At 40.6% G+C, this 17,218-nt stretch overlaps 1 protein-coding gene across 9 annotated transcripts in view; it reads right to left on the bottom strand.

The window, feature by feature from the left end:
• The window catches only part of PICALM (phosphatidylinositol binding clathrin assembly protein), an 86,684-nt gene that overhangs the window by 17,539 nt on the left and 51,927 nt on the right, over positions 1-17,218 (bottom strand). For 3 of the 9 annotated variants that reach the window (XM_070942932.1, XM_070942935.1, XM_070942936.1), the window contains exons 11-17: positions 16,223-16,359; positions 15,271-15,371; positions 7,985-8,134; positions 5,966-6,046; positions 2,020-2,127; positions 805-936; positions 687-717 (exon numbers count right to left, since the gene is read on the bottom strand). In XM_070942932.1, the coding sequence (XP_070799033.1) occupies positions 687-717; positions 805-936; positions 2,020-2,127; positions 5,966-6,046; positions 7,985-8,134; positions 15,271-15,371; positions 16,223-16,359 (740 nt within the window). The remainder of the gene's footprint in view (positions 1-686; positions 718-804; positions 937-2,019; positions 2,128-5,965; positions 6,047-7,984; positions 8,135-15,270; positions 15,372-16,222; positions 16,360-17,218) is intronic. The other 6 variants (XM_070942937.1, XM_070942938.1, XM_070942939.1 and 3 more) reach the window with 4 other exon arrangements.

Below are 17,218 nucleotides of genomic sequence, written 5' to 3'. Positions count from 1 at the left end.
TTCGTTCAGTGACGGTTCGAAGTTACAATGGCAACTGAAAAAAGCGACTTATGATCGTTTTTCACTCGTCACCACTGCACCCTCCCTATAGTCAAGTGATCAAAATTCAGGCGCTTGGCAACTGGTTCATATTTTATGACGGTTGGGGTGTCCTGGGATCATGCGAATCGGCTTTTGCAACCTTCTGCCACACAAAGTCAACAGGGAAGCCAGCTTCACTTTACAACCTTGTTACTAACTTAACACCCGCAGTGATTCACTTAACAAATGTGGCAAGAGAGTTTGTAAAATGGGGCAAAACTCACTTAACTGTTTCAGTTAACAACAGAAATTTGTGGCTCAATTAAGTCAAGGACTGCTTGTATATGATTACAACAAGGGGAGGAGGAGGAGGAGGAGGAGGAGGAGGAGGAGGAGGAGGAGGAGGAGGAGGAAAGATGGATGGGTAGAGAGCAGAGAACAAGGGGGGAAGTGAGGTCTGCCATCAGTCCTGTAGCCCAGCATGGATATTATTGGGGTAGATGGAAGATGCTAAATATTGGTTGGTCAGTCACAGCTGGCTCACTAGAGTACTCTCCCAATCAACACTATCCTTATCTATACCATTAAAATATGAATCTGGTAAGTCATGTAAAGCTGCTGTGAACATATATTTAGAAGGAAAAAAACCCTATTAAACAACTCACTTTTTCGCTGTCCCATTTCCAATGCCCAAATCTGTAAACAAAACAAGAAAATCGTTAGAAAAAAAAGTTCATTTCTTTTAAATTTTGACTTTTATATAAGTCCCGTACAAATACTTACTGCCTACAAGGTTGGCTAGAGATGAATCCAAGTCATCTAATACTAACTTATTGGGTGGTGCTTTGCAAGATGGAAGATTCTGGTTCTGAAAAGCCACTGTTGGTTTTAAGAGTCCACCTAATTCATCAAAGCCTTAAAAACAAGACATACCATTAAATGTCACAGAAGTTTTTCAATTATCGTATCAGATATCAACACATATGTATTTTAAAACCTTAGCATGATACAGATAGTCCTCGACCTATGCCCACAATTGAGCCCCAAATTTATGTTGCTAAGTGAGACATTTGTTAAGTGAATTTTGTCCATTTTACGACCCTTTTTGCCACATTTGTTAAGTGAAGTTAGTCACAGGGTAATTAAGTGAATATTGGGCTCCCCCACTGACTTTGCTTTTCAGAAAGCTGCAAAAGGTGATCACATGATTCCAGGACACTGTAACTGTCGTAAGTACGAGGCAGCTGAATTTTGCTCATGTGATCATGGGGATGGCGCAATGGTCATTAAGTGTGAAAAATGGTCATAAAGTCACTTTTTTGAGTGCTGTTGTAACTTCGAACAGTCACTAAATGAACTGTTGTAAGTCAAGGACTACCTGTACAGCTAAAAACACTTCAGGAATTCTGCTTCTATGCTTCAAAGGGGGGTGGGGAGGTAACTAAAATACTCCCATCTTTCTTCTGTAAAATAAAGTTGACAATTCCAGAAATTCTGGGATCAAAACTGAAACAGGAGTAACAGGAATCTTACAGCCGAAAAAGTTGATTATACCCTGCAAACTCTTCCAGAATTAGCCTTGGTGAACAACAACAACAAAAATCACTTCGCTGAGGGTGAGAAAATTCATAGATTTCATGAGATGAAATCTGCTCATCCTTGGGAAACACAGCATTTAAAAGACTCTTAGGAAAACTCAGAGAGATCTTCATACAGTTGTGTGCCATTTTTCTTTACTCTCTGAACAGGATTAAGGGGCGCTTGGTCCTCTCTGAAGTGGGTTGTTTTCTTCCAGACGTTTCATTACCCAAACTAGGTAACATTATCAGTGCTAATGCACACCATTGCACTGATGATGTTACCTAGCTGGGTAATGAAACGTCTGCAAAAAAAACAACCCCGTTTAGAAAGCACCAAGAACCTCTCATTTCAACCCTGATCTAAAAATATTCTCCTTTATCACAACAGAGTTAAATAAGGGCTACTTAAAAGACTTACCACCAGAATCCACTGATGCATTTGAACTTTTGTTTCCAAATACAGACTCAAAGTCAACGTTAAGGCCTGCTGATGGCTGCGATGGGGCAACAGAAGATGGTGTAAACCCTGCCAACAAAAATGGGGGGGGGGACACCCCCAAAATTTATTTATATGCAATATATATTTATATAAACTCTCAATTTGCAGACAAGAAACATTGCCATAAATTATTGTTTGAGAAAATTCAAATGCTGGATGACAAATCAGGAACTGGAGGAAAGTTCCATGATTCAAACAGTGAAAAATTCAGAAAATCATAGATTTTAGCCCTAGAGGTCACTGGGTCAACACTGTGCCCATTTCAGAAATACAAATTAAAATATCCTTAACAGATGGCCAATTCAACCTCTGCTTGATAGCAAAAATAATATGGAAATACTGTATGGGCCATTTTTCGTTATCTAGAAAAGTACAGAAGGAATACATCATTTATTGTTTGACACGTACTCCCTAAAAAGATGATCTGAGGTAATCTCCTTCCCTCCCTCCCTCCCTTCCATATCTGTCTATCTGTCTGTCATACTAAAATATATTTTTACGTACTTTAAATCAGGGGTCTCCAACCTTGGCAACTTTTAAGACTTGTGGGACTTCAACTTGTTGAAGTCCACAAGTCTTAAAGTTGCCAAGGTTGGAGACTCCTGGCTTTAAATAATTTTAGCATTACTATTGAGCTGGTGTCATGGTAATTTTCTATTTCAGTTCACAACTTGTAAAACAGTTTTCAAGAATTCCTCTGAATAGTATTCCTGACTTATTTCTATTCTACCGCTGACCAATCCATAAAGATTCCTGTATTTGAATCGCAAGCATTTAAAATGATAGTTGGAACCTACATTATATCTACCCAGGGGTGAAATCTACTTACTTTCCTTACCGGTTTGGAAGCGCACACGCCACCCACGAGTGAAGCACGCGTCACATGTGTGTGCAGACCCTCTGCGCATGCGCAAAACTTTCTGTGCATGCGCAGAGGGTAAAAAACACATTACTTCCTGGTTAAAACCAGGAAGTAACGACACCCGGGCGGGTGGGCGGAGCCTCACGCCGCCATCGCTACGATTCTCTGAACCACTTGCCACAATCGCTACCGAATCGCCCGATCCGGTCCAAACCGGGAGCATTTCACCCCTGTATCTACCTCAAACCTTGGGTTTTTAAATTAAGTTCCCACAAGTATTTGTCAGCCATTTAAGCCAAGCATTGTTTTACACTCTGTTTCCATCAAGCAGTCATGCTACATCTTCCATGGATATCCACATATTTTATGACTTGGCTTTTATTAAACCTCTTGCAACAACCATCACCCAAAAAAAATGGGTGGGAACAAGGACCAATTTTTAAAGAAATAACTATGCCATCTTTTGTATGCTGAATCTACTGAGATTTCAGCACCAGAACTAAATCAAGGGAGACCATAATGTGAAATAAAAATGCTATGAGTTTGCTGACAATATTAAAAACGAAAATACAGGTAGCCCTCCACTTTAGAACCATAATTGAGCCCAAAATTTCTGTCGCTAAGTGAGACATTGGTTAAGTGAGTTTTGTCCCACTTTACAACTTTTGCAACTGTTGTTAAGTGAATCACTACAGTTGCTAAATTAGCAACAAAATCTTAATGGAATCTGGCTTCCCCATTCACTTTGCTTGTCAGGAGGTCACAAAAGGGGATCACATGACTCCAGACACTGCAACCGCCATAAATATGAGACAGCTGTCAAGTTTCTGTACTTTGAAAACGTGACCTTGGGGATGCTGCAATGGTCGTGAGAAAAAACGGCTGTAAGTCACGTTTTTCAGTGCCGTTGTAACTTTGAATGGTCACTAAATGAACTGTTGTAAGTCAAGGACTGTCTGTATATAGAATGCCATGTAAATTGAACTTATTTTCCTTTTGTTGCAAGTACAATTTTGGTAAAGCTTTAATGTAAAGAAACCTCCAGGCAAATTTAGAAACCTCCAGGCAAATTTTGCAATAGTGACAACAATAAATGTTTTATTAGAAATAGCAAAGCAAAGGACCGAAAGCAGAGAAGAAAATAAAATTCCATCATGGAAACCGACAGCTTGTATTGTACGTATAACTGGTTAGCTGAATATAAGCCCCTCAAATGTATTATTATTTTTGTAGACCTGGAAGTGGCATACAAGAACTAAAGCTTTACACATAATCATTTTATTTGAAAAAGAAGTCTGAGAAGGTGACACCTTTTTTGGTTAGAAACTGGGATAGTCATAAGAGTATGCCGCAGAGTGCCAAAATGTCAAAAAGGCAAATGCTTGATCCAAAATCTTAAATCGTTAAATGAAAATGTTAAACTTCACGTTACTAATACATAAGGAGAATCCAACAGAACATGTAACACCATTGTTGAGTGATAGGAAGCCATCACCCCTTTAGATCCAGAAACGTTAGTAATTCACCACCTCTAGCTACAATAATTGCAACCAGTGCTTTCTGTAATTGGTGATTAATTTCTGATGGGGTTGTGTAAAGAATTCTGGTCCATTCGTACGTGGCAAATTATTTCATGTCCTTAACTGAGGTTTACTAGCATGAACTGCTCATTTTAATTCCCGTTACGTTTTTGAGAGGCTTAGGTCAGCAAACAAACCAAAAATCCAAAGGAAGAATACTTTTTCACAGAACTGTGTGATCCATATGTTATCACAGTGCTGATAACAATTCAAAATGTAACTATATACAGGTTGACTCAGCTTTCCAGCCTTCCGAGGTGGGTAAAATGAGGACCGAAATTGTTGGGGGCAATAGGCTGGCTCTGTAAACCGCTTAGAGAGGGCTGTAAAGCACTGTGAAGTGGTATATAAGTCTTATTGCTATTGCTATATGTACTTTATTCCAAATGGGATAATGATGTTGTACTAAGCAGCTTCTAATACAACTAGCATCAGTCTGGAAAAAAAACAACAACCACCAGACTTTTTCTCAGCATGGTCAGAGTTATTTAAATAGTGCAAACAGTTCCCCACATTCTCCATTTTAAAACTGCTATAAAACCAAAACTGGTATCAACTATGGGAAGGACCATACTACTTCCTTTTCGCCTTTCAGCCCTAATCAGACAGTTGCTTTCATGACAAATGTTGAAATAGATCTATACTAGTCTCCCTTTATTTCTTTGTCAGCAAAAATAAATAAATAAAAATATATTATAAATAAAACTTTTTTTTATAAAGGCAGTGGGATTATTTAGGAAAACTATCACCAGAAGAATATCTATGGAGATTCTCAGTCATGCTTGTCTCAAGGGTGCTTATTTCAAGACAACTTGGAATTTTCTTTGTTTTGCTTCAAGACATTTTGCTTCGCCCCCAAGGAGATTCTTTAGTTCTGAAGAAGAACTGAAGAAGTTTCTTGGATGAGAAGCAAAACATCTTCAAGCAAAACAAAGAAAGTCCAAGGTTTTATTTGGAAAAGCACCTTTTAGGACATCACCAGAAGATTATGATCTATGATTGAACAACAGCGGAAACTAATAGGCAAAACCACCATTTTTACAGTTTGGACAATGATTTATTGCTTTTAAAAAAAGGAAATGAAAAAGCCCTTTGATGTTTAAAGAACATCAACTATTTTCTCCATTTCTTTAAATGTCTTTGAGTCAGTGTTGACTCTTGGCAACTGCCTGAACTTGTCCCTGCAGTTTTTTTGACAAGATTTCAGAAGTGATTTGCCATTGCTTCCTTCCTAGGGCTGAGAGAAAATGACTGGTCCAAGGTTATCCAGCTGGCTTTGTGCCTAAGGCAGGACTAGGATTCACGATTTATTCACTGGAAGGTTTAAAAATGTAAAAATGTAGGAATTTTGAAACTGATACAGCTATATTCCTCCATCTGCATGAGGAACAAAAGTCCGGTGCTCCAATTTTTTTTTACCTACCTCCAAATAGACCAGCTACAGTTGAGGGTTCATTGCAGAAATGGGAAGCATTAGGATAAGCTTGTGGGCCACAAAAAGAATCTGATAGAAGCACATGAAGCAGAAGAGCAAAGGAGGAATGTTATGGAAAAAGAAAAGAAAACAAAACAGTGCACACTATTATATGGTTAACCAAATATTCAGACACTAAGTTAAGACTATAACTACATGATATCCAACACAGAGAGACAACCTAGGATCTTCTTAAATAGTAAAGATTTTATTCTATCCAAAGACAGACAGAACGTTAAATGTTAACATTTTATATCTCAAAAATGGGAAAAAGTAAAGTGGGAGAGCTGATTACAAGTAGTCCTCGACTTATAATAGTTGCTTAATGACTGTTCAACGGCACTGAAAATGTGACTTCTGGCCGTTTTTCACAGTTATGACGTTTGCCGCATCCCCATGATCATGTGATCAAAATTCAGATGTTTGGCAACTGGTTGATATTTATGATTGTGGCTGTTTCCCAAGGTCATGTGAACCCCTTTTGTGAACCTTCTGACAAGCAAAGTCAACGGGGAAATCAGATTCACTTAGCAACCCGGTTACTAACTTACCAACTGCAGTGATTCACTTAACGACTGTGGCAAGAAAGGTCATAAAACGGGGCAAAACTCACTTAACAAATGTCTTACTTAACAACAAAAATTTGGGGCTCAATTGTGGCCATAAGTCAAGCAGTGGTGGTATTCAGCCGGTTCTATCTAGTTCGGGCAAACTGGTAGCGGCGGCGGTAGACTCCGCCCACCCATCCGGATGTAATCACATCCCATTTTTGGCAATCTGCGCATGCATGGATGTCCCTGCACATGCGTGGAGGTGGCACATGCGCTCACATTTGTGAACCGGTACCGAAGGTAAGTGAATACCATCCCTAATGTCAAGGTCTACCTGTAGTGGATGATTATATGGGTATCTCCAGGGGGTCAGGTTAAAAAAAAACCCTGAATGAACCACCACAAAAGTTAAACTGAAAGTCATAGTTTTGGGCACAAATGATTTGGGTGTTACGTTTCTCAGATCAGATAGCATTGCACCTTACTTAATTTACTGACCAAAGTCACAAAACAATTAAGTGCATCGATGAGAACTCATACCTGAGCAGGATATGAAGTGGTATAGATCACTGGGGAACTCTCTATGGTAGGGCCATTTAGGTGTCTGGCACCACAATATTAATGATTGACTGAAGCAAAGCTTAACAGCTTCCAGAGGGAAAAAAAATCAATGACAAAAACTAACTGATACGGAGTCAAACAGAGAGAAGACAGAAAGGTAGATGGAAAGGAATGTAACGTAACCCTCTCCCATCATTCACTCATCTTTAAAATTCGATCGTACAGATAGTCCTCAGCTTACAAATTTTTGTTAACGACTGTTCTAAGTTACACTGTCACACTACTGGCCATTTGATGGCAATTCAGGTGCTTGTCAAAATGGTTGCTGTATCTTGATCACAATCTGCAATCTCCCCCAGCCGGCTTTTTGATAAACAAAGTCAATTGGGGAAGCTGGGTTCTGGCTTAACGACAGTGTGATTCACTTAACAACCATGTGATTTGTTTAACAACCATGGTAAAAAACGGTCAAGTCATGCTGGGCATGTGATGTCTTGCCAAAAGACCATATTGCTTAGCGGCCGAAATTCCGGTCCCAATTGGGGTCATAAGTCGAGGACTACCTGTACTTAAACTAAATCAGGGGTCTCTAAATTTGGCAACTTTTAAAACTGGTGGACTTGAACTCCCGGAAGTCCTCAGCCAGTCAGCTGAGGAATTCTGGGAGTTGAAGTCCACCAATCTTAAAGTTGCCAGGTTTGGAGATCCCGGAATTAAATCATTGGTAGATATGATGAAAGTTGTTCAGAAATGGACTCTTTTTTTCCCCTTTCCCTATTGAAAGACTTCAGATTTGTCTAAGATTGACTAGTCCCATCAGAGAAAAGAAAAGCCAGCTAGCCAGCCAGTACTTTACCAACAAACATCTCATGAGTTGGTGTCCTAGAAGTGAAAGAAGAAGGGTGAACATCAGAGGAGACAGAAAGGTGATCGCTAGATTTTGTGAGGAAAGGATTTAAGTTTGAAATGGCATCATCGACGGCATCAGGAGTGGATGCGAAAGGATCTGCAACAGTTCAGGTGGAGCAAGAAGGAAAAGGAAGGGGAACCCAATTAGCAGTGCATTAGTATTCAGGGAGAACATAGTAAGCAGATATGACTTAATTGTTTATGGTTCTCAGCTTGCATCCCAGGGGTGGGATCAGCCGGTTCGGACCAGTTCGGATGAACCAGATGTTAATTTTAATCTGGTTCGCTGAACCAGTTGTTCCAAGGACTGGCTGACTCCACCCACCTTGCCCCACCCCTCCCAGGAGTCTCCACATGGCCCGCTTTGGATAAGTGCAGGATGCGCACGGAGGCTCTGGGAGGGCGAAAAACGGGTCTACCGGAAGTCCAGAAATGGGCCTGTTTCCAGCCTCTGTTTTTGCCCTCCTGGAGGCTCCAGAAAAGCCTCTGGAGCCTGGGGAGGGCGAAAAATGGGCCTATCGGAAGTACCAGAAATCCAGAAATGGGCCCATTGAGAGCCTCCGGTGCCCGGGGGTGGCTGTTTTCACCTTCCTGGAGGGTTGAGGAAAGCCTCTGGAGCCTGGGTAGGGGAAAAACACACACACCCCGCTGTGGTGCAGGAGGCCGAGTAGGCCATGCCCCCATGGCCATGCCGCCCCCCCCCAGCAACCAGGCAGCGAACCCATCCCTGTTGCATCCAGATCATACACGGGGCATGTTTGATAGATTAAATTATTCTGGCTAATGCATGCAATAAATCTTCATCCTCGATCTACATCATGGCCTGAATAAAAATCAGCAACTCTTTTATAATGGGCAGAATGGCTGTTATATCTAATTAAGTGGAATATTAAGCTACAATTATGAGTTTCCAACACTGGTTAGTAGAAGATGTGACCACTCTGGTTTGCATACTATGCATTCATATTAATCAAACACAGGGTACTGTACAGATAGTCCTCAACTTTCAACAGTTCATTTAGTGACTGTCTGAAGTTACAACAGCACTGGAAAAAGTGACTGATGACCATTTTTCACACTTATGACCACTCCAGCATCTCCATGGTCAGGTGATTTTACATTTGGATGCTAGACAACTGGTTCACATTTATGACAGTTGCAGCATCCCAGAGTCCCCTTTTGTGACCTGACAAGCAAAGTCAATGGGGAAGTCAGATTCACTTAACAACCATGTTGCTAATTTAACAACTGCAGTGATTCGTTTAACAAGCATAGCAAGGGAAGTCGTAAAATGGGGCAAAACTCACTTAACAAATTTCTCACTTAGCGACACCAATTCTGGGCTCCATTGTGGTCATAAGTTGAGGACTACCCGTACAAGCATTGTCTACTAAACGAAAGCAATTTATTTTGAAAATCAAACATCTTAACAAGTTTACTATTTTGTCTGGGTCTTTTTTTCATACAGATAAACAGCTATGCTTTTTTCCCTGAGACTGCATGACTAGCCACCATCGTTGTTCAGTAATTCTGGGAAATGATTTTAAGAGCTGCAAATGGATGCTGTGTTCATAACCCCATGTGCTCTGAATCATGCCTTTTGTCTTCAAATCAAAATAGCTATCCTGATCAAGCTAAATTAGTTAATTTGTTCAGTGTATATATATATACAGGTCTCTTCAGAGTCCGGCTCAGCTCCTGATGACTTCATGAACATATTTTTGTGATTTCCGTGACAACAATATTGAAGTGATTTGCACTGCTCTTTTCGTGCATTTTTTTTTCAAACTTTCCAGTCTAGTTTATAGCCTAGGGATTTCCTGAGTCTTCCACTCAAGCACTAATCAGGTCTGACCGTGCTTAGTTTTTCAAAGTTGATTGAGACTGGCTAGATGTTATCTCCCAGCTGAGCTAGAACACTGCAAAAGTTTCCTTTCGTTGCTATATACAGTTATCTGTTTAACCTAAAAGGTAAAGGTAAAGGTTCCCCTCGCACATATGTGCTAATCGTTCCCATCTTCTCTAGGGGGCGGTGCTCATCTCCATTTCAAAGCCGAAGAGCCAGCGCTGTCCGAAGACTTCTCCGTGGTCATGTGGCCGGCATGACTAAACGCCAAAGGCGCACGGAACACTGTTACCTTCCTACCAAAAGTGGTCCCTATTTTTCTACTTGCATTTTTTACGTGCTTTCGAACTGCTAGGTTGGAAGAAGCTGGGACAAGTAATGGGAGCTCACCCAGTTACGCAGCACTAGGGATTCGAACCGCTGAACTGCCGACCTTTCGATTGACAAGCTCAGCGTCTTAGTCACTGAGCCACCATGTCCCTTTATTTAACCTATTTAACCTAGACATTTACTAAAGGACCTACATGGCTTAGGCCTGGGATATTTGGGGGACCATCTGCAGACAGCAGCAGCTTCCCATCGCCCGGTGCGTTCCCACAGTGAGGGCCTCCTCAGGGTGCCGTCGGCCAGATAGCGTCAGTTGGCGACCCCCAGGGGGAGGGCTTTCTCTGTAGGCGCACCTACCCTTTGGAATCAACTGCCCCTGGAGCTCCAGGTGGCCCCCGACCTCCGCTCTTTCCGCCACGACCTGAAAACGTGGCTGTTTTGTTTGGCCGGCCTGGACTGATGTGGTTTTAATTTTAATTCTATTTTAATTTTAACTTGTTAGTCTTAATTGTACTTTTAACTGTTAAATTATAAGATTTGGATTTAATTTTTTAACTTTTTATTAGATGTTTCTTAACTGTTGTGAGCCGCCCTGAGTCCGGCTGGAGATAGGGCGGCATATAAATCACATACATACATACATACATACATACATACATACATACATAAATCCTAAGCAAATCTCAAAAAGCTTCAAAAATGAAGTAAGAAATGGAATCGATCTATATGGTTTCTAAGAGTCAACAGTGACTTGATGGGACTGGATTACCAGTCAATCAATAAATGGAAAGGGAATGCCAGCTCTTCAACGTGGAAGGAAAGTCCCAGAGTCAACTTGTACTTTGGATTTTTGCCATCTGTGCATGCAATTAATCTTTGTCTACTCTCATATCAGTGTGCTAGATACTGAACCGATATGTCCAACACAAGCACCTTTTGTTTGAAACTGTACGATGGTACTGATGTCAATCATAAAGTCTATTGTACAACCAGCTTCTATTGTCAGATAGAACACTGATTCGAGTCTTGCCTCTCCTTAAAGATTAACAAATGTACCAATCACTCTGAAGATTAGGGCCCGTTTTATGAACTCTATGAAATATTCTTCTCAGGTACTGTTAGAAGACACCCTGGTTGAAATGGCAAGTTTCTCTCCATCACAGGCCATCACCATTCATGTTTTCAACATTACGTCTTTCAAATACTTTATACAGCAATCAGAGAACCCTGATATACTATTTGAGATTAGAAGCAAGTAAACCAGCAGCTCATTCTGATCCTTAAGGGTTTTCGATACGAATTCCACAGAGCTAATTCATTCATTCAGCGATATTCGTTCCTCCACCTCCTAACATTCTGAGTGGCTCATAGTATAATATTTCTTATTTTATCCTGTTGGCTTATAAACTTCGATGGGTTATCAAAAGAATAATAATATCAAAGCAAAATAAGCCTCTTTCTAGTCTTTTTAAACTTTGGCCACCTAATGAGAAGGAAGGACTCACTGGAGAAGAGCCTAATGCTGGGAAAGATTGAGAGCAAACGAAGAAGGGGATGACAGAGAATGAGGTGGCTGATGGAGTCACTGAAGCAGTCGGCATGAGTTTAAATGGACTCCAGAGGATGATAAAGGACAGGAAGGCCTGGAGGAACGTTGTCGATGTGGTTGCGATGGGTCGGCCAGGACTTCGCAACTAACAACAACAACAAAAGTCTTTTTAAAAGGCTGGAGATCAGTTTTCTCCATTCAATATGGAGATTAAATGCAGGTAACGGAAAAGCAAGCCTCAAGTTGTGAGATTTTTATCTTTTAGCTTTCTCTATGAACAAAATTGCAAACAGCGACCCTTCTAATGCCATCTAGCAAGCATTTCTAACTTTAGCTTCCAACATCTATGGAGATTCTCAGTGATACAGGTCATGGTTGTTCCTAAGGTGCTTTTTTCAAGAGGCAACTGGACTTCCTTTGCTTTTCCTTGAAAACGTTTCCCTTCTCATCCAAGAAGCTTCTTCAGTTCTGACTCAATCTGACTCCATTCACAGGTCAGAACTGAAAGCTTCTTGGATGAGAAGCGAAACATCTTCAAGGAAAAGCAAAGAAAGTCCAGTTGCCTCTTGAAAAAAGCACCTTTGGTTCAGCGCCCAATCACAATTCTCAGAGCAGAAATGAACTCTCCAAAGCTGCCTGTGCCTCTTCCAAAATGGGGGCTCAGGCCCCCAGAGGTTCCTGTTGAATTATACTTTCAGCATGATAGAAAGAAAAAAGGGGAATAATCCCTATTAAATGCATTGAAGAAAAAAGGGGAATAATCCCTATTAAATGCATTGAAGAAATTTTAAAATTAATTGAAATAAAATCTATTTTCATCCAGAGCTTCTCCGTTTCTTCCACATACTGCTTTCAAGGCCAAAAGCAACTTTCCGCCAAAAGGCTACACAGCTTTCCCCAAATTTTTGTTCTATAGGTGAGTTAGACTTCAATTTCCATAATTTTCTGTGAGCATAATCCTAGGTCCATTCTAGCTCAGGATTATGGGGTAGGTGATAGAAGACAAAGCTGAACATGTGCATCAAATGACAGATTGAGTAAAAACCTTACTGTGGTTTATCATTTTCTCTAGGAAAATCCTCAGAACTATAATTATGGCCTTCAAACAGATTTTCTTCCACGTACTTAACAATTTTAGACACAGTACTACATTGGCTATCACAATAAAAGGGGGGGTTTTGCTTCAGCCCCCTCCCCTTTTAATGAACAGCTACCATAGAAACATGGTTACTCCGATTCATACCATATAATACACTACAGCTTAAAGCGCATAACAATCTCATTGCAATGTGAAAGGCAGATCAGATAGAAAAAGCAAGCAGGATAAAGAACTGCATTGTTATTTAGGAAAAAAAAGAAGATAGATTAAAGAGGAAATGAAATCCTAACGTAAGGAGCTTTTAATATTCTCTCTACCTTCCACGATTCCCTTCAAACAGCAAAGCAGCAAATACAAAACAGAATCATGATGTTTACAGTATTTTTTTTTTAATTCTTAAAACTCTACAATATCAATAATGGCAGAAAGCAAAGAGGAACTAAAGAGCCTCTTGATGCAGGTGAAGAAGGATAGTGCAAAAGTTGGCTTGAAACTCAACATTAAGAAAACTAAGATCATGCCCTCTCAATTCCTGGCAAATAGATGGGGAAGAAATGGAGGTAGTGACAGATTTTATTTTCCTGGGCTCCAAGATCACCGTAGATGGGGACTGCAGCCAAAAAATTAAAAGACGCTTGCTCCTGGGGAGGAAAGCTATGGCAAATCTAGTCAGCAAATCTAAAAAGAAGAGACATCATCCTGCCAACAAAAGTGCATATAGTCAAGGTAATGGTTTTCCCAGTTGCAATGTATGGCTGTGAAAGTTGGACCATAAGGAAGGCTGAGCGTCAAAGAATGGAGGCCTTTGAACTCTGGTGCTGGAGAAGACTCCTGCGAGTCCCTTGGACTGCAAGGCGATCAAACTGGTCAGTCCTAGAGGAGATCAACCCTGACTGCTCTTTAGAAGGCCAGATCCTGAAGATGAAACTCAAATACTTTGGCCACCTAATGAGAAGGAAGGACTCACTGGAGAAGAGCCTAATGCTGGAAACAATTGAGGGCAAAAGAAGAAAGGGACGACAGAGAACGAGGTGGCTGGATGGAGTCACTGAGGCAGTCGGTGTGAGCTTAAATGGACTCCAGAGGATGGTAGAGGACAGGAACGCCTGGAGGAAAGTTGTCTGTGGGGTCGCGATGGGTCGGACACGACTTCGCAACTAACAACAATAACAACAAAATCAAGTTCATATTCAAGATTTTATTCTTGCAGAGAATTCTGCTTTTTTTTTTTTTTAACAATGGCTTAGTCTGTTGACTGCATTTTTAATGAGGAAAAACTTTAAAGATTTTCTTGGAAAAGCATTGTGGAAGAGCTACATCTAATTCCTTTACTAGTTGGGAAACAATATGAATGTCACTTTGCGTTCCTGATGGAAAGGCAAATGCAAAAAATAAATAAATATGGGACATAATATGTTTAGAACAAATGGTTTCACGAATAATAGACTATGTGGCTGAAAAACTTTCATATGAAATAACAGTCCACAAAGAGCCTAAGTTTAGCATCCTAAAATTGGATTTTGAAAGGATCAACCCTTATATAGTATAGGGAACCTTCCTGTTTTTACCGTACTTCGAAGTGTTTCTACAAATAATCTTTTTTCTATTCATAGACTGAACCCAGACTGAAACCTACTTATTACTTTTGTTAAAGCCAATCTAACAGTTCAAGCTCTACTCCCTCTGGTTTGATGCAAAAATGAAGACTAATCATTACTGGGAAATGGAGATGGGAAAGATGGGCGAAAGAAGATACCAGTAACACTTTTATATCTTAGAATAGAATTGTAATGAGCTAAGCGTAACTTCCTTAACAGTGATGCATAACCTGCCTTTTTTACGTGCCATTCTCTTGAATTGTTTTAAAATTGTTTTATTGAAGTCTGACAGACGCCTTCTCAAATTTTAATCTATAAATTTAGGTATCTAAACACCAACATACATATTCCAGTCTCTGCTTAATCCTGGCTAAATTAAGATCAATCACTTCCTAAAGCACCAGTACAGCTGAATCCAGAGCACACAGTTTGGAGACTGGAAATAAGCTGACATGATGCTAGTTTGTTTTTGCTTTTCTTATTAGCTATATATTTTGTCCTGCTATTGAAATCCAACCCGTATTTGCAAATATTGCTCAAAAAACAGAGGCAAATCAGTCGATTATGGACGTTGCTTGAGACTTATACAACACAGCAGCCCCATAAAATAAACAGCAATTCAATAATTGTGATGGAAATTCAAAATAAAACTCATTCTAATCCATGAATTTTTAAGGCTTTAAAGAAATATGTGACCCACACGTTTAGAAGTATTAAAATAATGACTTTTATCAACCAAATACAGCAGAGATTGTAAATTTTTTTTTATCAAGAGTAAGGGTGGCCAAGTAATAATCACAACAAAATCACTTACCTCCCCAGGTTCCTCCCACTTGTGGTGCGGAGGATATCGGATGCACACCTGGGTGAAAAGCTGGCTGTAAATCAAGCAAGTCATTTGGCAGCTTTGATGAACTACAGAAACAACAACACACACAAGAGCATCGTAAATATTTAAACAACAGTGCCATTGTTCCATTTAAGAACCTCTTCAGAACAGCCCTTGTACTGAACACACCCAGACTGGTGCATGGATACAGAATTCGCTTCCTGAGAAACCAAAACCAGAACTTAAAAGAGGCAGTTTATCCAATTCAAGGAGGCTGCCATGTCCAAAGGAAACTTTCCCTCATAGTTCTATGTTACAGAATAGCATCTTAGTATTCCCTCTGGACCAAAAACCCTCTTCCTGCAACGTACTTCAGGGTTGAGGAATGGTGCTGGAGAAAGAGGGCCATTATGACCTCTTTTTATTATTTATTCAGATCCCACTTTTATTATTATTATTTTTAACAAATTACCTGGGGAACCTATCCAATGCACCTTCTGCCTCCTGTTCTGCCTCTACCACAGCAACCCTGTGAGGTGGATTGGGCTGAGAAATTGTGATCAGCCCGAAGTCATCCGGCTGGTTTACAGTTCGTCTGTCTCAAAGTTGCTCTGACACTAGAACAGTGTTGGCGAAACGGGAGTGCCGGAAACCGGAACAGCAACTCCCCGGAGCACACGCGCAGGAGCGCCACAAACCAGAAGCTGAGCTTCCTGGCGTACGCATACGTGCCAGGGAGCTGCTCTTCCAGTTTCTGGCGCTCCTGCATGCGTGAACACCGTCATCAGACCCCGGAAGAGCAACCGGCAACAGCTGGCGTGCCCACAGAGATGGCTCTGCATGCCACTTCTGGCACGCAGGCCATAGATTCGCCGTCACTGCACTAGAAAGAATTTGCCAAATTAGCACTTGGCAAAAGAGCTCTTCTGAATCTTACCTGTTTGAAGAGCTGGGTGTGGAAAAAATATCGATAGCTGGGGTGGTCATTATACTTCCTGCAGCATTAGACACAGGGGATGAGGCTGTGGTTAAAGACGGGTGAGGTTTCTTTGCAAGTTCTTTTAGACGCTGTTCCTAGTGGAAAAATAAAGCCAGAATTAAAAAAAAATAATCAGGTGATATGATGCTCAAGAACAAGTCATTTTTGGCTTCAATAATACATGAAATAAACAAAGGCCTAAGCAACCTGTTTTTGATCACCACCAGAAACAAAACCCTGTTAAAACTCCCCAAGGGATAAGCATGAAATGCTATTCAAGCATACATACATTATTATTGTTCTACACTGGTTTATAATAACCTTGTGCATGAAACTCTTATGGTTTCAAACAGGAGGCTGCAAAACGTTTTCCAACTGTCTCGAGCTCAAAAAGAGGCTGTTATACTTCAGTAGGCTTTTGAATTTTCACAGTTGAAACAGTTTGATGCTAAATGTTTTGCCCACTGCTGTTTCAAGGACGAGTTTGAAGTGGATATTATAAATACTGCGGCGTTTATACATCATTTCCTAAACAACGCTGCTGTTCCTAAATACTTTTGATATTGAAAATAATCTACCTTGTCGACTGGTATGGAGTTTTTTTTCAAGATGAGTTCCACAGAGTAGGAAAAAAAATCTCTATGAGGGATTAAAGGGGTGTGTGTGTATGTATGTGTGTGCATGCGTGTGTGTGTGTTTTTCTGCAAAGGAAAGGACTACGGGGGGGAAAATATCACCTCTCTGCAAGAGGGTAATGGGAAAAAAACTCCACAAGGAATGGGGAAGAGAACTTCAAATGCCTTCAACCATCTACTCCCATCTCAAAACTGTTCTTGACATCTCATTTATCACAACATCAGTGTTAGCAAGTGCAGGGACGGGCTGGTGGGGGTTCGCAGGGGTTCGAGAGAACCTCTAACTAAGATTCTGTGCAGTTCGGAGAACCCCCAAATC

Source organism: Pituophis catenifer, unplaced genomic scaffold (genome assembly GCF_029215685.1).
Source record: "Pituophis catenifer annectens isolate HBS135680 unplaced genomic scaffold, rPitCat1.0.hap2 SCAF_4, whole genome shotgun sequence".
In the NCBI taxonomy this organism is placed as follows: domain Eukaryota; kingdom Metazoa; phylum Chordata; class Lepidosauria; order Squamata; family Colubridae; genus Pituophis; species Pituophis catenifer.
The sequence above is the reverse complement of the archived record's forward strand: the minus strand, read 5'-3'. Positions and strand labels throughout refer to the sequence as shown.